Consider the following 22,062-nt stretch of genomic DNA (forward strand, 5'->3'; position numbering starts at 1 on the left):
GAGTTCTTTCACTGGATGTAGCTGGTTCTATTCATTACTACACTATTGGAACTGATTTGGTTCATCTCATTGTTGAAGAGAGCCACGTCCATCAGAGTGATCATCATATAGTATTGTTGAAGTATATAATGATCTGGTCCTGCTCATTTCACTAAGCATCAGTTCATATAAGTCTCTCCAGGCCTTTGAAGAGAATGCTTTCAAGGGAAAGGTTGGATATTATCATTTTTATGAGGAATTATGACTTTAAAACATTTGGTTGATTAGAAAACTATTAATAACTTAAATTTATACAGTATTTTAGGTGCCAAATTGATATTTGTGCTACCAATAGATAGTAAAATATCCTCCAAGATTTTTCTTGGGAACAAAAAGATTGTATCTATTTTTTGATAGAATCTGTGACCAATACTAAACTTGTCTGCCTAAACCTATTTGAATCACTTATTGAAAGACCCCTTGATCAAAATTGTAATTATATGAATACTTAGAAAAGATCATCCTAAGGGGACAGAGTGTGAGCCAGGATCCGGGTGAATTCTCCAAACATTCCCCTCCAAACAACTTCAAAATAATTCCTTGAATCCAATTTTGCAGCATAAAAGGACAGAGAAAGTTATTTTTCCAGCCTAAGACAACACAGGAGAGGTCTGTGTTACCAGAATGCCAGCCAGCCAATGCATGAAGCAAAAAGACCATTGGTGGACTCTCAAGGTGGCTGCCTCCACCATAACAATAGTAGCTTCGGGAACTCTCAGCCAAGAGATAATGAGTCAAACAATTGGTCAGAAAAAGTTTACAAGGGACCCAATTGCAGTCCCTTGCAGTGATTGGCAAATCTATTGCTTTTAAGTAGAGGGGCACATGTGACTGGTCACAAGAGACCTTGGTTGCCATTTCCTGAACTAAGAGAAACACTAGCATTTGAGGCTGCAGGAAATCAGGGACTTGGTCATAGTTCCAAGCCCAAGAGGAATACTAGCTGCAGGGGAACAGGAATTCTTCCTGAATAAAGACCACAGCACAAATCAGAAGAACAATAATCATACCTCCCAGAGGATAACACCTTGAAAGCACCAAAAACTTGCAGACTTCTTCCTCCCCAATTCGTTCCTTTAACTAACTCTGGAAACAGAGTCTAACTTTAATATGAAGTACAATGTCAAGAAATGAGTTGGGGGGAAAAAAAAGAATAAACTAGAAAAGATCTTGACCATAAAGACTTCCCTCAGAAGACAAAAAAAATGAATAAGCTAAAAAAGATCTTGACCATAAAGACCTCCCTCAGAAGACTAAGACATAAACTAAGAAGACAATAATATGAAAACAGCTACAAGCAAAGCTACAAAACAAAAACACCAATTGGATCTGAGGCCAGCAAGAATCCTGGAGAACTTAAGAGAAAAATTGGGGAAAGAAATGAAAATGATGCAAAAAAATTAAGAAAAAAGAACAGATTGATAAAGGAGATATTAAAGAAAATGCTGAAGAAAGTAACACCTTAAAAAACAATTGATGACATTAATTTTATTAATAATTAAAGAGACATAAAACTTGACTGAAAAAAGGAACTTCAAAATTAGAATAGCCAAATGCAGAGCCAAGATGGCAGAGTAAAGGCAGGAAATCCACCAAACTGTTCTCAATTCCATTAAATAATGACCCTAAACAATTTTTTTAGAGTGTCATTCTACCCAAAAAGACAGAGAGGAACATTTTCCAGACAAAGACAACTTTAAAAGTCAGCAGAAAAAGTCTTATGACACCAAGGTGGGAATCCAGCATGCAGTTTCTGTGCAGATCTTACCAGTGCAACCCTGGTCCCAGCCCTAAGCCTAGCATTAACCAAGCAGAACCTCTAAATCAGCAGCAGTCCTGGTAGCTTTCAAACCTCTCAGCCCAGAGACACCAGAGAACTAGGAAGGTTAGCATAAAACTCTGTGGCAACAGAGTGGGAATCCAGCATACAATCCCAGTGCTGGCTGAGCCAGTGCAGCTTTGGCTTCAGCCCCAACCCTGGCATCAGCAAAGCAGGACTCTGCTGCTTTAGCCCACTAGATCTTACAGCTACCATGGGGTGGGGGGACTCTTACAGCTACCATGGGGTGGGGGGATTCTGCACACATTTCCACGGCAGAAAAGACAGCTTGTAGTCAGATCACTAGAAGGATCTCTGAAAGTAGATGCACAAAACTCTTGAAATATGGGACAGTACACTTTTATCCTGGAAACAGGACCCTACTTTAACAGAGTTAAAAGCCAAATTATAGGCTAGGAAAATAAGCAGACAACAGAAAAAAATTCTGACCATTGACAGTTACTATGGTGAGAAGATCAAAACATACACTCAGAAGAAGATTGTAACAAAGTCAAAGCACCTACATCCGAAGTTTCCAAGAAAAATAAGAATTGAGCTTAGGCCATGAAAAAGCTCAAAAGGGATTTTTGGAAATCAAATTAAGAGAGAGAGAGAGGAAAAATAGGAAAAGAATTGAGAAGGATGCAGAAGGAAAAAAAAAAAAAACGAGCGATTTGCCTTAAGCAAAATTGGCCAAATGAGAAAGGAGGTCCAAAAACTTACTGAGGAAAATAATTCCTTAAAAATTAGAATTGAGCAAATGAAGGCTAATAACTTTATGAGAAATAAAGATGTAACAAAAATGAAAAAATAGGGGGTGGGGGAGTATCTCATTGGAAAAACAACTAACCTGGAAAATAGATCCAGGAGAGATCATTTAAAAATTACTGGCCTACCTGAAAGTCATGATCAAAAAAAGCGACTGGACATCATCTTTCAAAAAATTATCAAGGAAAACTTTCCTGATTTTCTAGAACCATAGAGTAAAATAGAAATTAAAATTATCCACTGGTCCTGAAAGAGATCCCCAAATGAAAATTCCCAGGAATATTAAAGCCAAATTTCAGAACTTTTAGGTCAAGGAGAAAATATTGCAAGCATCCAGAAAGAAACAATTCAGGTATAATAGAACCATAGTTAGGCTAATACAAGATTTAATAACTTCTATATTAAAGGACCAGAGGGCTTGGAACATGATATTTTAGAGAGCAATGTATCTAGGATTGCAACCAAGAATCACATACCAGAAAAACTAAGTATAATCCTTCAGAGGAAAAGGTGGTCATTCAGTGAAATAAAGGATTTTCAAGCATTCATTATAAAAAGACCAGAGCTGAATGGAAAATTAAGTTTTCAAATACAGGATTTTGGAGAAGCATAAGGAGGTAATCAGGAAAGTGATCTATCTTAGGGGACTTAATACAAGTTTATCTGTTCACATTGCTGTATGGGAGAATGATACATGTAACTCATTAGAACTTTTTCATCATCATGGCAGGAGTATATATAGACAGGGCATGATTGTGAGTTGAATATGAAGGAATAATATTTACCAAAAAATAGAAATTAAGGGGTGAGAGAAATGTACTGGAAGAAAGAGAAAGGGAGAAATGGAATGGTGCAAATTATCTACCATTAAAAAGAGGCGAGAACAGTTCCAATGATCTTGTGATGCACCCAGAGAAAGGGCTGTGGGGACTGAGTGTGGATCACAACACAGTATTTTCATTCTTTTTGTTGTTTGCTTGCGTTTTGTTTTCTTTTTTTACCTGATTTTTCTCATGTAGCACAATAATTGTGGGAAAACATATAGAAGAATTGCATATGTTTAACATAGATTAGATTATTTCCCATCTAGGGAAAGTGGGGAGGGAAGGAAAGGAAAGAGAAAAAAATTTGGAACGCAAGGTTTTGCAAAAGTGAATGTTGAAAATTATGCAAGAAAAGCTTTTTGCAGGGAAAAGAGAGAAGACAATGAGTAAGTGGAAATTACTCTGATCAGAATTACCTCAAAGAAGAAATAACACAACACAACTCTATGGGTATAAAAATCTATATTACTCTGCAAGAAAGTAGGAGGGGAGTAGAATATGGGACAAGGGGAGTAGAATATGGGACGTAGGGAGGATAATAGAGTGGGCAGTAATAAAACACTTTTGAAAATGGATAAGGTGAAAGGAGAGAGAGGATCGAATAAATGGGGGAAAATACAGTTAGCGATAGTCATTGCAAAAAGAATTTTGAAGCAAGTTTCTCTGCTAAGTTCCCATTTCTCAAATATAAAGAAAACTGAGTCAGATTTATTAAAAAAAAAAAAAAAAGCCCCAATTGATAAATGAGCAAAAGATACCGTATATGCCCCAAAGGCTATAATTTCATGCATGTCCTTTGACCTAACAGTACCACTATTAGATATGATTCATAAGGGTGATTGGGGATGGGGGGAGGGGAAGGAAAATGATTTATATATACAAAAAATACTTATACAGCTCTCAGAGTAAAAAATTGGAAATTGAGGGGATGCTTATCAGTTGGGGAATGAAAAAATAAATTGTGGTATGTGATTATGATGAAATGTTAGTGTTCTGTGGGAAAAGATGAACAAAACTCTCAGAAAAAAAACTTAGAATGCTCTCTGTGAACTTAAGCAAAGTGAAATATACAACATACAAAGTAATAGCAATGTTCTAGGATGATCATTGGTAAGTGACTCTACTATTCTCAGTAATACAATGATCCACAACTACTCTGATACTTTGGTGATAATAGGATGATACTTTTGATACTACTTTGATGAAAAATCCTAATCATACCCACAGAAGGAACTGATTGTGTCTGAATACAGAGTACTGTAATACTCTTATTTCTCTTTTTTGGGGAGGTGGGGAGGTGTTAGGGTGAGAAATCTATGTTTCCTTTCACAACATGAGTTTTATAGAAATGTTTTGTGTAACTTCACATATGGTTTCTTAATGGGGGCTGGGGCTGGGAATTAGGGAAAAAATCTGGAACTGAAAAAATTTTAAAACAAATGTAATTGGATTTATATTATATATATATTTACTATGTTTAACATATAGTGGATTACTTGTCATCTGAGGAGAGGGTGAGGGGAAAGAGGAGAAATTGGAACACAAGATTTTGCAAAGGTTAATGTTGAAAAATTATTTTTGAATAGGTTTTGAAAATAAAAAGCTTCAATAAAAAATTGTAAAAAAAAAAAAGTTTCAAATGTAACGGGGAAAATACTAAGTGAATAAAAGCAAAAAAAAAAAAAAAAAAAAAAGAACAATCCAAATGAAAGGAAGAGCACAAAAATTCACTGAAGAAAAGAACTCCTTAAAAGGGGAAAAGAGGTAGAAAAGTTCAGTGAAGAAAGTAATTTCTTAAAAATTAGAATTGGGAAAATGGAACATAATGACTCCATGATACTTATAAAACAATAAAACAAAATTGAAAGAGGGAAAAAATAGAAGAAAATGTGAAGTGTTCCATTTGGGGGGGGGGGGGGAAGGGGAGGAAATAGCTGAACTGGAAAACAGATTAAGGCGAGATAATTTAAGAATTTTTGAACTTACCTGAAAGTCATGGGGAAAAAATTTAAAAATTATCAAGGAAAATGCCCTGCTGTTGTAGAACCAGAGGGTAAAATAAAAATTGAAACAATTCACAAACTGCCTTCAGAGGATGATCACAAAATGAAAAACTCAGAAATACTGTAGTCAAACTCCAGCGCTCCAGATCAAAAGAAAATATTACTTACAGCCTAGAAGATTTAGCAGGTTTCATATGAAAGGCTTAGAATACTCTACAAGACAAAAAACCTGTGATTACAATTAAGAAAAATTTACCCAGCAAAACCGAGTATAAGTCCTTTTGGATGGGGAAATGTGTATTTAATTAAATAGAGAACTTTCAAGTACTCCTAATGAAAAGATCAGAGCTGAATAGGAAATCTGGCATGTATAACACTCAAGAGATGCATACAGTAAACATGGGGAAAGTCATCATAAGGGACTCAGAAGTTGTTTATATTCCTACCTAGGAAGATGATACATGTAACTTCTAACTTCCTCACTTGTAGGGCAGTTAGAAGAGTGTATGTAGACTATGAGTTTATGTTGGGATGATCTCCAGAAAAATTAGGGATAAGAAAGAGGGGTGCGTTGGAAAAAGCGGGAAAGGAAAGGTAGAATGAGGAAATTTTTTTTAACATAAAAGAAATTTATAAGGAAGAGATTTTACAGTTAAGATAAAAATGGGGGATTTGAGGCAGTGATTGAACCTCATTCTCAGAATTGGTTTATTGAGGGAAGAATATATATTTATGTGTATGTGTGTAAGAAACACATTTTTGTATATGTATGGATTACATATATATAAGTGGATTACAAACACATACACTTATATGGGTATAGAAATATTAATTTCAATAGGGAAATAGGAAGAGATAAAAAGGTGACCAGATTAAGGGAATTAGTAGTCAGAAGCAAAACAGACTTTTTAAGAGGAACAGAATAAAAAGGATAAAAGAAAATGGGATGGAGGAAAATACATAGTAACCATAAGTATAAATGTGACTGGGATGAACTAACCCATAAAATGGAAGCAGATAGTAAAATGGGTTAGAAACCAAAATTAACAGTGTGTTATGTATAAGACATACTTGAAACACACAGATACACAGTTAAAGGGCTGAAGCAGAATCTATTATACTTAAGCTGAAATATTAAAGGAATAGTAAGCATCTCAAAGCATATAAAAAAGACTTAAAAGATAATAAAGGAAACTGCATTTTACTGAAAGATATAGCTGCCTCAGGAAAAGGACTTAATTGTGCCAAAATATTGATAGCATATCTTTTTGTGGTAGTAAAAAAATCGGAAATTGAAGGAATAGTCATCATTTGGGGAATGGCTGAACAAATTGTGGCTTTGGTTGGTGATTATACATCATTTTCAAAGAGGACCAAAGAATGTTACTATGTTAGAGTCATATTAGTATGTCCAGCTGTGGTTGATGAGATAAGTACAAACTTAGAATGCTTTAACACAGGTTGGACACAAATAGTCCATGTGAACATTTGGGGTGGATTTGTACATCTCACATTTCTTTTGAGCTACTTCAATTCTGCTGCCATGCTGGGTGGTCCTTTGCCAGCATCTCCTATATCTCACAATTCTAGATTTCTTCAAAGAGCCTATGAGAGTGCATAAAATTATGATGGAGTACTATTGAGTAAGAAATGTTGAGGGAGTAGTATCAGAAAAACTTGGCAAGAAATATATGAACTGATGTAGATGAAGTGAAAAGAACCAAATCATTCACAATAACAATAACAGCGATTTTCTAATATGATCAGCTATGGAAAAACTTGACTATTTTGATCAATACAGTTACCTAAGACAATTCCAAAAGATTCATAGCTCCATAAAATATTTTTGGTAGTTTGGTATGGCAGTGAATAAGTGTGTTTAAGTACATTTGTCTCTCTTATTTGGACTCAGAAGCAATTAATATTTTTCCAGTTGTTTAGATCTGACTGTGAAAAACATTTTGTAATTGTGTTCATACAGTTCTTGGGTTTGTCTTGGCAGGTAGACTCCCAAGTTTTATATTGTCTAGAGTTATTGGAGATCCAAGATAATTCCAAAGGACTCGTGCAAAAATTTGAGCCAGAGAGAGAACTTAGGAATTCTTGAGTCCAAATTGAAATATAATTTTCTCTTTTTCTTTTTTTTGGGGGAGGAGTATATGGCTAATATGGAAATCTGTATTGCATGATTTCACGTGTATAATTGATATATTGTTTGCTTTCTCAATGGGCAAGGGAGGGATGGGAGAGGAGAGAATTTAAAACTCAAAATTTTAAAAGAATATGAAAAATCAAAATTTCAAAAAGATCATACTTTCAGCATTTGTTTATATCACATGTTAGATCTAGATAATATTTAAAGAATATCTTCCAATTTTAAAAGGTATTCTTTGGTTATATATAGATATAGAATGGTTTATATTTGATATTGATCACTACAGCATATGGAAATTGTGATAATTTTCTCTTATTTTTCTTCTCTCGGATATAAACAGAATCAAGCGATAGAAGTGGCCTGGGGTCACCAGCCTATATTCTTGAGCTGGGTGGAAGGAAGACCTCATTCTAACCATGGTGAAAATGTGGCTGAAATTAATAGGCAGGTTGGCCAGAAGCTTGGAATTTCAGATGGGGAACAGGTAACTTGTTAATGATGTGAGGAAAGGGACTCATATACTCTAATCTAATATAAAATGAAATGTATTGAAAAGAAAGTATCACAACATTTCAGATTCTTCTTTCAAAATAGAGGAGAGAAAGCTTAAGTTTTTGTATAGCATACTCATGTGGTCTTTAAAAAAAGGACTAAAAGACCAAGATATTTTTTCTAAACTAAGAGTCCATATCTGACTATTATCTGCATCTACTTCCTGGTTTGTTATAAACTGTAAAAATAATTTCCTCCCACAATTCCCAGTGGGGAAATGCTATGAATGCAGTATTTTTCCTAAGTAGTAATTATGCCACATTATATTCACACTATTGTTTATTTAAATATTTTACTTTCCATGGATGAATACTGAAAACCCTAATGGATAAAAATGTTATTTTTGCCAGGTATTTCTCAGGCCCTGTTCCCATGTGGTATCTTGTCATCAAGTCGAAGTGAAACCCCTCTCAGCAGACGATTGGGAGATACTGGTAAAAAAAAAAAAAAAAAAAAAAAGTATTACCATTTTAAAGTTTCATTATATTAAAATATATTTTTATTAATTTTCCATTTTATCATATTATAAGCTTCCTAAAGTAGTATTCTGATTCAAATCAGATCTTATTTCATTATTAGACAAAACAATTGCTCAGGAACAAATGCAAACTGTCATTTGAATCTTTTTTTTTGTATGTTTGTGTTTTGTTGTTTTGTTTTTGTTTGCCTGATATGATGTAAAATTGTCCTAGGAGCTGCATGCTGCTTCTCTTGAACAGCATCTCCTTGATCAGATTCGAATAGTCTTTCCAAATGCGATTTTCCCTGTTTGGGTTGATCAGCAGACGTACATTTATATCCAGATTGGTAAGTGCTGTTTTGGAGATTTACCATCTTATTCTACATTGCTGCCTTAATTTTAGTGTACAGGTGAATGTACTAACAAGTTTTTCTTTTTTCCAGTTGCACTAATGCCAGCTGCCACTTATGGTAGATTAGAAAATGACACTGAACTCTTTGTTCATCCCAAGACGCGCCAGACCAAAGAAAATGCCACAGATCTGCCCTTTTCTAGAGCAGATGATACAGAAGGAATACTTAATAAATATAGAAGAGACCAAGAAGACCTGACAGAGGGATTTCAAACAAAACAACCCAATTCCAGTACTGCGGGAGCCCAGGACCTGAATAAACAAGAGTCAGATCTTATATTTGGCATGTTTACAATGCCAAACATATGGAATCTAATGGGGAGCATTTTTTCTTATGGAGCTGAGAAAAAAATTGACACACCCTGGGGTTTAAGTGAAATTAATGCATTCAAAAATATGCAGTTGACAATTGTTCCAAAAAACTCTGTTTTCAGAGTATGTAATTCTCAGCCTCCCAGTATACAACGGATGTCAGCATCATCTTTGTTTCAGAAAGACCACGCCATTCATATTTTCCCCTGGAATCAGCAATATTTTGATTTGGAGCCCACTTTTACTGTGACCTATGGAAAGTTAACTCAGTTGCTCTCCCCAAAGCAACAACCAAGTGAAACAAAGCAAAATGTCCTGTTACCTGAAAAAGAAAAGCAAGTGGCTCATCAACAAGACAAAAAACAGATTTGTTCAGGTAGTAGTCAAGGAGCTGGTAAGACCTGTGTGGTGCAGATAGTCTGGAATGGACTTGAGGAACTGAAGAATTCCATACAGTATAACAACACTATAGAAGTTCTTCATACCGGGAAAGTTTGGGTTAGTGTGAATTTTGTGTCTTGGGTGATGGGGAAAGGAATTTATTGGTATTTTTACAACCCTTGAAACTGTAAAATGGAGTAATATTCTCTGTGAAAACTGTAATGTGTCATACTAGGATAACAAAACCTAAAATTTTCTTTCTAGTAGACTAGACATGGAAAAATGACATTCAGTTTTGTAGTAAAATCATTGGTTATTATACAAATTATATATGCAGCAACTGACAGATGCAGATTACATCCATATCCCCTCCTTCATTATTGGAGCATTCATAGTAAGCTATACTATAAAAATGAAATAGATTAATGAAAAGTACCATTGTAATCAATCATTTAGATATTTATTAAATACCTGCACTATATCTATAGTTGTATTAGGTACTATGATAACATTACCCCATTTTTCCTCCATTACTTGGTAGCAAAAAAGATTTTATCCCTAGATTGCCTTTTGCTTTTAGGCAATTTGTTGTGTAGCCTGTAAGTAAGGGTGTGTTCACTTCACACAAAACTACCTATTACCTGCAGTAATTTCTTCTATGTGTCATAGACAGAGCCAAATTTGGCTTGCTGTATTAGTGAAAAGTAGATGCTCTAGGAAAAGTCTGGAGCATGGGAACTCTATCCCAGTCCATGGAAGAAAAAGTGTGGGAAGTAGAAAAGACTAAATAAAGGAGAGCTTCCTTGGAGTAGACATCATTGCCTTTGCTTGCAGCAACCAGTTGGTTTGGATAACTTTTTTACATATTCCTATCTGGATATCACATTGTCACCTAAAATTCATAATTTCTAAAAAACTGAGCTCATCCTTATTGCCCCAGAACTGACCTACTCTAATGTTCATAGAATTCAGACCTGACCTGAAGGAATCTAAAAGGTTTTCTATTTCAGCCCTCTCATTTTAGAGTTAAGGAAATGGGCCCAAAGAGTTTAAATGGAGACATTTCCAAGGTCACATTGGTAGTCCAACAATGGAGCTAGAATTCTAACCCTCACTGTAACTCAGCTATAATTTTGCTTTTCCTTACTCTGCTTATCCACATATGTTCAGACAAACTGATCTGTTCATTTTAGCTCCATACCAACTCATTTACAGAGACCCATCCTGGAATGCCTATCCATAACCCATTCGTTTTCCATAGCCTACCTCACTTCCCATCTCTTCAGGACACCCTTCTAAAATACTTCAGTCAATGAAACTTCCTTCCCCCAACTCCTGGCATACTCATTATTTGATTTGACTGTTAGTATTATAGCACTTTGTGATAATTCCCCTTTCGTTACCATTTATGCTATGTCTCCCAAATCAGATTATAAGCTTTTTGAGGGAAAGAATCTTGTTTTATATTCTGTGTTATTTCTTCTGTACCTAGTACAATGTCTCAGATGGAAGACACTTAACAAATATCATTTGATTGGTTTTGTTCAGTAGTTCAAAGATGAAGAGCAAATGATAAAAGGAGAAGTTAAAAAAGAGAAGCAGATGCAAGAGAAAAATCTTCCTAAGCAGAATTTTCAATCAATAGTATTTGTTAAGCACCTGCTGTGTACCAGGCATTGTGTTAAGCAATTGGGTTCCCAACATTTTAGTTAGTAGGAACTACTTTTGTTTGTTTGAAACATAAAGATTGAGGTGGTTAGGTAGATTCCAATAAAAAAATACTGTAGCTAGAGGCCCACTATCAATTTCAGATAACTTTTTTTGTTGGTAGATTAATTGTTAGAAATACTCAGAGACCATTGAGTGGGAAGTGCACAAATCTTTGCTACCTTCCAGTGGATGAGGTTGATCATACTTCATGCATTAGAGACCCCTTTCCTGAACAGTGATTATCAGCCAAGATTTTACCTTAAGGCAGTATTGTGGATTTTTGTATAGGTATCAGAATTATTCTCTCTTTCTATTCCTAACCATTTCTTTTCTTTTAATTAGTTAAGTCTTTTGGATATACTTACAGGTTGTTTATTTTACAGCTTCTATCTTAAGATACTGCAACTAAAACTTGGGCGTCAGAGATTAGGGTAGATGGTAAAGAGAGGTTAAGTGAGAGTAGTTTTTTTTCCCCTCTTTTTCATTGTTTTGTGTGTATGTGTGTGTGTGTGTGTCTGTGTCTGTGTCTGTCTGTCTGTCTTTAGGCATGTCCTAACTGGGGGGAGGAGGAGTTTGCAGTTTTTTTCTAGACTAGTAGGGCTAATCTCTGGCCTTGGATGGATTGATTACCCTTTCAATATACTGCAGCTTCTTTTATATTTATCCAGCAAATATTTATAAACTTTCTACTGTTAGAATAAAGTGTAAAGTACTAGGAAAAATAAGAAGTTTAAATAAGATAACAGTTTCTATTTATTGAAGATTCTAGTTCTAAAAGATACAGTTCAATCCACAGTTTAATATTCAGTTACAGAACTGAGATTAATTTGAATCTGGCTTTCTGAAAGAAAGTATGTTCAAAGTTTTTTTAGTTAACAGTTCAAAATATATTCTTGCATAACATTAGTTCTAAGAAGAAGAAAAAAATTGAAATTAAAAAATTTAATTTTTAGAGCTTTTTTTCTTCTAACTGAAATCAGTCCTATCTAATGCTCAATAATTTTGATAACTTGGATAATGTCATCTGAAATTGCAGAAATGAAGTATTTAGCTGAAACATTAAAATTGAATTGGACTTTAAATATATTTCTCTTTTTTTGAACATTGACTTCTAACTGTGTGTGTGTGTGTGTGTGTGTGTGTGTGTGTGTGTGTGTGTGTGTGTACACACACACACATACATATTTATGTATGTATTTCAGATTCCAGAAGACATGAGAAAAAGACTGAATATACAAATGCATTCCGCTCTCCGAATATCACCATTGGAATCAATCCCCCCAATTCCAAAATCTATCAAATTACAGCCTAAAGAAAATTTAGTAAGTACAAATTCATATTATATTCAAATCCTTTTGCATGTGTAATATAAATAATGCTATCATTTCAGTTGTTATAACCCAAATGAAGTATTTCTTTATGATGGCTGAATCAAGTTACTCATAAGAGAAGTTTTATGCAATGTGTGTTTGTACAGGTATTTAACAGTTTTGACTTTTGAAAATCTTATTGCTGACATTCTTTGAACATCTGTTTTACTTGGCCATTACTTTTCTTCTTAATTAGAATAATTTCCAGATTCTGATTAATAATTATCAGAGTTAATACTTACTTTAGATTAGAGACCAATAGCTTACCAGTTTCGAAATAATTTGGACATAATAAAATTTATTCATTAAAAATTTTTATTATTTAATGGGCCTGTGAGTTCATCTTGTGTGTTACTCTTACTATCAATTTAGAGTACAATCCATCCATACCTTCTCATCCTCTCAAATTTTTGCTCATATCCTCTCATGTATCCCAACACAATGAAACACTTGCCCAAGTCTTTTGACATTGGTGGCACTTTTACTGAATGACCAATCTACTTCCTTTTCCAAGTGTATTTTTCTGGGTGATGACTGAATACAATCACCTTTCATGATTCATAAGGTATGTCTATATATTTTGGAAAAATCAATGGTCTTTTTATTTTGGCCGTGGGGATGAATCACTTAAATTCTCTGTCTTACTTTTCTCATCAGTAAGATAGGAAGGACCACATAACTTATCTCAATGATTGTATAAAGAAAATGTAAGTCTTGATTATATAGTTACTGTTTTATCATTCAGGTTGATCATTATGAATATTATTATAGATAATATAGAAGCTCTATATTAAGTATGGATATGCCTGATAGAGTCTGATTGATAACCTAGACAATAAACTTATTTTTGTTATAGCCTAGTAAGAAGAGAAGAAGGTACTAAATTTAGTTTTATATTCATAGTTATGTGCTAATAAGCTTCTAAAACTTTACATATACTTTTAACTAATTTATATTTTTTCTTTTAAATAAATTTTTACTTAAGTCTTTTTTTAACATCACCAAAATTTTCCCCAGTTTTTCTTCCTGTCCCCAAGAGCCATTCCATATAATAAATAATATTAAAAAAAAAAAAAAAAAGGAAAAAAGGACAGGGAAATCAGTATAACTAATCAGTACATTAATAAACTCTGAAAATACTTGCAATGTACACAACACTTATAGACCTCCCACTTCTATAGGAGTGTTGTGTGTGGGGTGGGAATATCTTCTCATGTCTTTTCTTTCAAATCACGCCTGTTTTTTAGTTTTAAAACTTTTTTGTTTGTAGTTCCTTCCATTCATTTTTTGGTAGTCATTATGTCTGTTATTTTCTTGAATTTGGTTACTTAAATCTGCATCAGTTCATGTAACATGGCTTGCGATGCTTCTTTTTATTCAGCATGTTTGTTGATTTTCACATCACAGTCATATTCCATTTTATTCATGTACCATGATTATTTCACCATTCCCCTGTCAATGGGCATCTCCTTTGTTTCCAATTCTTTGCCATTCCAAAAAGTGCCATTAAAATATTTTGCCATTTATACAGATTTTCTTATTAAAGATCTCCTTGGGATATACGTTTAATATGGAATCTCTGGTTCAGATATTTCAGTCATGCTACATAACTCCAAATTGCTTTCTTTTTTTTTTTTTACTGAGGTAATTGGGGTTAAGTGACTTGCCCAGGGGCACACAGCTATGAAGTGGTAAGTATCTAAGGTCAGATTTGAACTCAAGTCCTCCTGACTTCAGGACTGGTGCTCTATCTACTATGCCACCAGCTTCCCCTCCAAATTGATTTCACCATGATATGTATTTTATATTCAAATATTTTTAATTGTTGAAATATAAGGTTTTTTTTTTTTACAAAAATGCTGCTCTTTAGGATAAGTACATAGAAGAATCATTAGCATTTATTTTTGTATTATTATTGTAAATATCTGTTATTTACAGAATATGGATTTTTTATGGTTTTGATCTGAGTGATGAGTTGTTACTATAAAATTTCTGTGTGGTAAAGTGGGGTGGACTTTGGCAGTTAAAATCCTCCATACCTGATTTCACCTGATCATTCTAGGTTTATCGTGTATTTCTCCTTCCTACACATTTTGTGTCCCAAAATAGCCTTATTCTTCCTCACACAGGACAATCTTATCTTCTAGCTTTTTGCCTTTGAAAAGACTCCTTTCTTCCATTCTTTTTTTTTTTTTAATTAAAGCTTTTTATTTACAAAACATATGCCTGGATAATTTTTCTACATTGTTCCTTGAAAAACTTTGTTCCAAATTTTCTCCTTCTTTTCCCATCCTCTACCCTAGATGACAGGTAGTCCAATTGTTAAATTGTTAAAATATATGTTAAATCCAATATATGTATACATATTTATACAGTTATCTTGCTGCACCAGAAAAATCGGATCAAGAAGAAAAAAACCTGAGAAAGAGAACAAAATGCAAGCAAACAACAACAGAAAGAGTGAAAATGCTATGTTGTGTTCCACACTCAGTTCCCACGGTCCTCTCTCTGGGTGTAGATGGCTCTCTTCATCACTGAACAATTGGAACTGATCTGAATCATCTCATTGTTGAAAAGAGCCATGTCCATCAGAATTGATCATCGTATAATCCTGTTGTTGCCGTGTATAATGATCTCCTGGTTCCACTCATTTCACTTAGCATCAGTTCATGTAAGTCTCTCCAGGCCTCTTTGAAAACATCCTGCTGGTCATTTCTTAAAGAACAATAATATTTCATAACATTCATATACCATAACATATTCAGCCATTCTCCAATTGATGAGCATCCATTCTGTTTCCAGTTCCTTGCCACTACAAACAGTGCTGCCACAAACATTTTGGCACATACAGGTCCCTTTCTCTCCTCTAAGATCTCTTAGGGATATAAGCCCAGTAGTAACACTCCTGGGTTGAAGGGTATGCACAGTTTTTTGATAACTTTTTGAGCATAGTTCCAAATTGCTCTCCAGAATGGTTGGATTCATTCACAACTCCACTAACAATGAATCAATGTCCCAGTTTTCCCGCATCCCCTCCAACATTCCTCATTATCTTTTCCAGTCTTCTTAGCCAATCTGACAGGTGTGTAGTGGTATCTCAGAGTTGTCTTAATTTTCATTTCTCTGATCAATAGTGATTTAGAACACCTTTTCATATGCTTTGTCTTCCATTCTTAAAATGTACTTTCTTAGTACCTGTGACTTAGAATCCTAAATTTGTTTGAATCATGCAGTATGAATCAAAATCAGCCTCTTGAAGCCTTTTCTGCTCCCTGCTGTATTGGGGGTTTTCCTCTGTGTGCTTGTTTCCTCCAGGAGAATATCAGCTCCCTGGGAACAGACTTTATTTTTGTGTCTGTGTCCCCAGTGCCTGTTGTTGTACTTGTAATTCAGTTGTTTAGTCATGTCCTTCTTTGTGACCCATTTGAGGTTTTCTTGGCAAAGATACTGGAATGCTTTGCCATTTCCTTTTCTAGCTCCTTTGACAGATGAGAAAAATGAGGCAAATAGAGTAAAGTGACAGCATCACACAGCTAGGAAGTGTTGAAGGAAATCTGAATTCAGGAAGAGGGCCTTCCTAATTTAAGGCCCAGCTTCATCTACTGTACCACATAGCACACAGTAAATAAATGCTGCTTTATCAACTCCCTGGATTATCTCAGATCCCTTCCATCTCTAGCACTCTTTGATTGAAAACGTTGTACTTGATGGTTTCAGGCTTCTTCATGACTCTCCTAAGGCTTCTCTAAGTCCCTAGAACTAACTTACTTCCACATCCAGAAAAAAGCAGGGAATACAGGGAACTTACTTGCTTTAAAATAACATTTTTTTGTTTTGTTCGAGTATGAAAACTTTTTCAATTGTATATTATCTTTTATACTTTTTGAATAATTGTATTAATTAAGCATAGGTTCAGTTTCTGTTAATTTTCCAGGCTCAAGGTGTTGAGTACTTATTTTGAATCTCTGTTCTGAGCATTTTTCAACAGTCTTTTAAGCTGTAAATACCACTAACAAGATAAAGAAACAGTTATTAAGGTAATTTTCCCCCTCTTTTTATGTGTAGAGTAAAGACGTAAGTGAAGAAGAAATAAAATCTGCTTTCAGTTTATGGCTACAGAATTCCAGTACAGTAACTTGTCCATGGATACTGTCGGATAAAGAATGCATTAATTTGACACTTAAAGATGGTAGGTAATTTTATTAATTTGGGCTTTCCTTTCTTAAACATGAATAAAGCATTCTCTTTTTAAAATTACAGTACTGAAAAGCAAAGTAATATAAATGTTTTAAAAGAAGTTACAAATTAATAATGTGTCTTTATAAATTCTGGATTATCTAATTTTGAATTAAATATTAAGCATGCAATAATGTCAGTATTATCTTTTTAATAGGGCTGAAGAAGTTTTCTTTGAGTATTGTTCATCCTTTGGAAGCAGAAAAAAATGATTCAGAAAATGTCTTTATGTTGAGTGCCAGTTTACTCCAGAAGATTGATATACAAGTAAATATTTTGTAACTCTGAATTTAGTAAAATAATGATTTCTTATTTTATATTAAAAAGTATATAAATAAATACCCTATTAAAAAATTCTTCTGCCCCTTAATCATGTTGACATACATGAATGTTTAGATGACAGATTAACTTGATTTAACATATCTACAATAGCTTTATAGAATCCTGTTTACTGGTTAGATTTACATTGAATGCTTCTGTTAGCAAATAAAATCATTTGAAAAGTTTTAAGAATTTTTAAAAAGTAAATATTTTAAAGTAATTATCAAATTTCTTGCTGGGATCTTAGTTCTTCCCATGTATAAAAATGAACTACCAGTACTACTACTTGTGGAAGAAAAAGGGTTGAGATATGTTGCCTTCTGGGTATGTTGTGATTTCTTTGATTTTTATCATTTTTGTCAAATTGATGTGTCTCTTACATCCTTCCCAGTTTGTGTCATTGTTCCTTCTTCCTTCACATTTGAACTGACAAACGCAATTGTTATTTTAAATAGGCCTTTTTAGATGTTCTATCTAATTCTATGGAGATAGAAAGGCATAGCAAGTAGAGCAGAGTATAAAATTATGTTTCATAGAGTTATTATCTAAATGCCTGATTGCTAAAGTTTTTTTAAAAAAATTATGTAAATATGCCTAGTTACATAAGGAAATAAAGTGGTTATAGAAATAAAAAACCTTTTAATACATTATTCTACCAATATTAATATTTTTCAAATATTATTATATTTGAGGGAAACTTTGCATTTTGTTTCCTAAATAAAACTGCCTGTTTATCATGCTTCTCTCAAGATTAAAGGTGCTTTTCTTTGTTTTGGCAGGTTCTTCTGTTTCCTTCACAAGAGGAAAGCAATGAGGAAACCAACTTTATTCTTCCTTTTTTAACATTGAACTCCTTAGGGTAAGAAATGTGGACCAAACAAAATTTATTTTAAAAAATTCTGTCTCCTTTCAAGGACCTTTATGTGCAGACATTATAGTGTGAGTGCTTGTAACTATTAATTCCTCTTCAGGGATTCTCCAATGATTCCAGTGATTGTCTGGGATCATTCAGGCAATATCTAGGTCAGTAATTCACTTGGTTCTCATAGCCTAAAGCGTGTAGCTTATTAACCACTTTTCAATTGAGAATCTATTTGTGAGAAGAGGAAAGACGCCAGATTGTCTGTGATTAGATAGCAACAATAATTTGTAATTCTTAAAGCAAAAAAATTTTGTAAAATTTCAATGAAGAAATAATTTTAGTATTTAAATTATATTATTTCTTCACCTTATAAGTTTAACAACCAAGATTACATGTGTTCTCCACATTCTTAAGACCAGAAGGTAATGAGATTATTGGCAAGCAGAATTTTCAACTAGGTTTGTTTGTTTGTTTAAAATTTATTTTTTAATTAATATTTTCTCCATTTACTTTCAAAACTTTTTTTTACATTTGTTTTTAAGATTTTTGAGTTCTAGGTTTTCTGGCTTACCTCCATCCACAATTAAGACACCACATGTGAAGTTATTTAAAACATTTCCATAAAAGTCAAGCTATTAAAAAAAAAAGATGTCCTACCCTAATGAAAATAAAAACCTTTAGTTAAAAATAGAGAAAGAGAGAGAAAGAGTAATAGAGTATGCTTAGATCTATATTCACACTTAATCCGTTCCTTCTCTGGGTATAGATAGTATTTTTCATCATAAATCCTTGAAAGTAGTTGTGTGGATGAGTGTACTACTGAGAATAAGTCATTTACAGCTAGTCATCCCAGAATATTGCTATTACTTTGTATACAGTATATTTTACTTTATTCATGGAGGACTTTCTAGGTTTGTTTGTTTTTTCCTGATTGCATCCTGCTTATCATTTTCCAGAGAACAATATTCCATCAGAGAAATTTACTTCAAAACTTACTATTGCTAATTGTATTCCCGCCCATTTATTTTCTCTCCTTTCATCCTGTCCCTTCTCAAAAGTGTTTTGCTACTGTCCACTCCCTCCCCCAATATGCCCTCTCATTTTATCACCTTCCCCCGTGTCTCACATCCCATTCTCCTCCTGTTTTCTTGCCCAGTAAGATAGATTTCTAAACTCCTATTGAGTATGTATGTTATTTCCTATGTCAGCTAGGTTTTTGAGAAATGTATAATTAGTATTTATAATTTAAAAGAACTATAATTTGAGCACAGTGGCGCAAAATTTAGTGTGTCGACCTTACAATTAAGAAAGCTTCACCAGCTCTGAAGTCAGGAAGACCTGAGTTCAAATGTGATCTTTGACACTTAACACTTCCTGGTTGTGTGACCCTTGGGCAAGTCACTTAACCCCAGTTGTCACAGAAAAGAAAAAAGAAAAAGAAAAAAGAAGGCCTATATTCAAATCCTGTTTTAGACACTTAATAGCTAGAGGACCTTGGGAAAATCAACTAACTTTTCTCCATACCAGTTTTTTCATCAGTGAAATAACGATACTGATAGCAGCTACCTTGCAAAATTGATTTTAGGACCAAATAAGAGAGCATAGGAAGCACCTTCCTAGCTTCCAAGAACTCTTTGTGCTATTACTAGCATTAGTAAGAAATTCAGACTATATGAACTTTCAGAGAGATTATAGTTTATTGTCAATATAGCATCCATTTGGCCTGAATTACTTTGGAATTTGTAATAAATAGGCAATACCTAGGCAGATCTTTCAATTATAATAATTAGATTTGCTAAGTAAATTAATATTACAAACAAGATTTTAAAGGGCATGTTTTAAGAGAAAAATCTGTTTTAATCTTATCCCAAACACTTTTAAAGTACCTATTTATAAATGATTTGCTGATTGCAAAAAACAAACCTTTAAAAAAACTAAAGCAATTCTCTTAACAATTTCTACCAAGCCAAATTAACTTTGTCCTAATTTTTGCATGTACGTGAGAATAACAAAATTAAATTTTTAAAATCCATAATTCAGACTTTTTATTAAATCAGACTCTTTCCAATATTAGAATTTTGAAATTTTTACTCCATTGTTTAAGATGCTCTAGCCTGATGTAGAAAGCTTAGAGGTTTTTAGCAGCAATATTTTGTCATTATGCTTCAGTATTGAGTTATCTATTTTGTATGTTTTGCAGGGGTTTGAATAAACAAGGAATAATTTCTCTAGAGCATGTCACCCATAGTCTCTTGGGACGCCCTTTATCTCGCCAATTGACCTCCATTGTTGCTGGACTTCGGAATGGGGCTGTTCTTATCACAGGAGTGAAGGTGCTGCTTATAGCTTCCATATTGTGTGCTTCCTATACACTCAGCTTAAGAAAAGAGCATCTTTCAATGTTTGTGTCTTTGGTTTTTGAGTACTATCTTAAAACAATTATATACAAAAAAAGATTACCACTTTTAAGAATCCTGATGACATTTTCATTTATATAAAAAAGTAAAGTAATTTGACCTTAATGCAGTTACAAGCTAATTACTTGAGCCCATTGATTTTTGTTGTATTTCAAATTCTAATTTTAGAGTCTGTGCTGGGGGAAGAGAAGTACTTTCAGACAGTGGAAGCCAGAAGGACTGAAAGATCCCAACTTAACATTAACCTGTAGAGGCAGCTAAGGACCATTTCCTGGGAGTTATCCCCCCCGTATCTCTATTGAGGGTAGCATCGAGCAAGTCACATTACTGGAATGGATTGCTGTTCGTTGATGCTGCCCCAGAGGAAGAACATATTGAATTATCTTCAGTGTTCTCTTCTAAAAAGTCTCTTGTCATCTTTTGGTTTTATGTCATTCTTATTTCCATCTGGCTCTTCCTCTTTATTAATTATTCCTTGTAAGAACAGCAGTTTTAAGCAAAGGCAGCGAATATAGCAACTGTATTTGACAGTTTCCACTTCTTTCTAAATCCATACTTCTCTTATAAGAGACAAGTCTATTTCTTTGACCTCTCTAGAGGACCAAGATAATATAAACTTTTGAGAGACATTTGTCTCTTCAGTGGTCTAGATTTTAGTTCTCTCCTCTTGGTGTTTTTGCTCCATCCTCACTAAAGGCCTTCTTTGCTCAGATCACTTTCATTGCAGTTCAGTTTTTCTCAGGATGGATCAATTCACTGGTCACTTACCAAAGTTTTCACATATAAAATATCCTCAGTTTTAAAATGATCTAAAGACCCTCCTTCTGCTTAATTTGTTTTTTTTCTTTTCTAGCACCTAGCACAGTGCCTTGCAGGTGATAGGGGCTTAATAAATCCTTGTTGTTGGATTTGCCATTCTTCTGTCAGCTCAGAAGAGGCTGGCTCCACCCTAGGTGGAGTTCCTTTTTTGTTATGTTAGTGTTATTGTTATTTTGTTTTGTTTTTCCCCTTTCACTTCTCTTCTTCTTATTGGAGAAGGGTAATACAGGACTGGATAAAGTTTCAAAAAGACCTGATTTTGCATCTCCTCTCTGAGATTACATATTTGAGGCAGAATAAATACTTCTGAAATTTTAACTAATTCTTCTGTAAAAGGGAAAATTTGATGAGAATGGTCTCTTGAGTCTCTTCAAGTTGGAGCTGTAGTTCTGTGATCTTCTATACTTCTTGGAGTCTCAGGAAACACTCTGAAGATAGAATCATGGAGAAGTGACTCTTAAGTGGAAAGACACTCCCAACTGACAAAGCCACTAGTCTTGACATATTGACATATGGATCATCAGATTCATCAGTGGCATTATTGTACTTTAATTGGGAGAAAACGTGAAATGATAGATTTAAACAAAGATTTGGTAAACTGG

At 34.0% G+C, this 22,062-nt stretch overlaps 1 protein-coding gene across 1 annotated transcript in view; it reads left to right on the forward strand.

Moving 5' to 3' along the window:
- PEX1 (peroxisomal biogenesis factor 1) overlaps positions 1-22,062 on the forward strand; it is a 45,561-nt gene that overhangs the window by 5,457 nt on the left and 18,042 nt on the right. The window contains exons 2-10 of the mRNA XM_052000874.1: positions 7,949-8,092; positions 8,511-8,594; positions 8,853-8,967; positions 9,064-9,842; positions 12,638-12,757; positions 16,871-16,994; positions 17,199-17,308; positions 18,142-18,221; positions 20,425-20,557. Of these exons, the coding sequence (XP_051856834.1) occupies positions 7,949-8,092; positions 8,511-8,594; positions 8,853-8,967; positions 9,064-9,842; positions 12,638-12,757; positions 16,871-16,994; positions 17,199-17,308; positions 18,142-18,221; positions 20,425-20,557 (1,689 nt within the window). The remainder of the gene's footprint in view (positions 1-7,948; positions 8,093-8,510; positions 8,595-8,852; positions 8,968-9,063; positions 9,843-12,637; positions 12,758-16,870; positions 16,995-17,198; positions 17,309-18,141; positions 18,222-20,424; positions 20,558-22,062) is intronic.

Source organism: Antechinus flavipes, chromosome 5, assembly GCF_016432865.1.
Source record: "Antechinus flavipes isolate AdamAnt ecotype Samford, QLD, Australia chromosome 5, AdamAnt_v2, whole genome shotgun sequence".
NCBI lineage: Eukaryota > Metazoa > Chordata > Mammalia > Dasyuromorphia > Dasyuridae > Antechinus > Antechinus flavipes.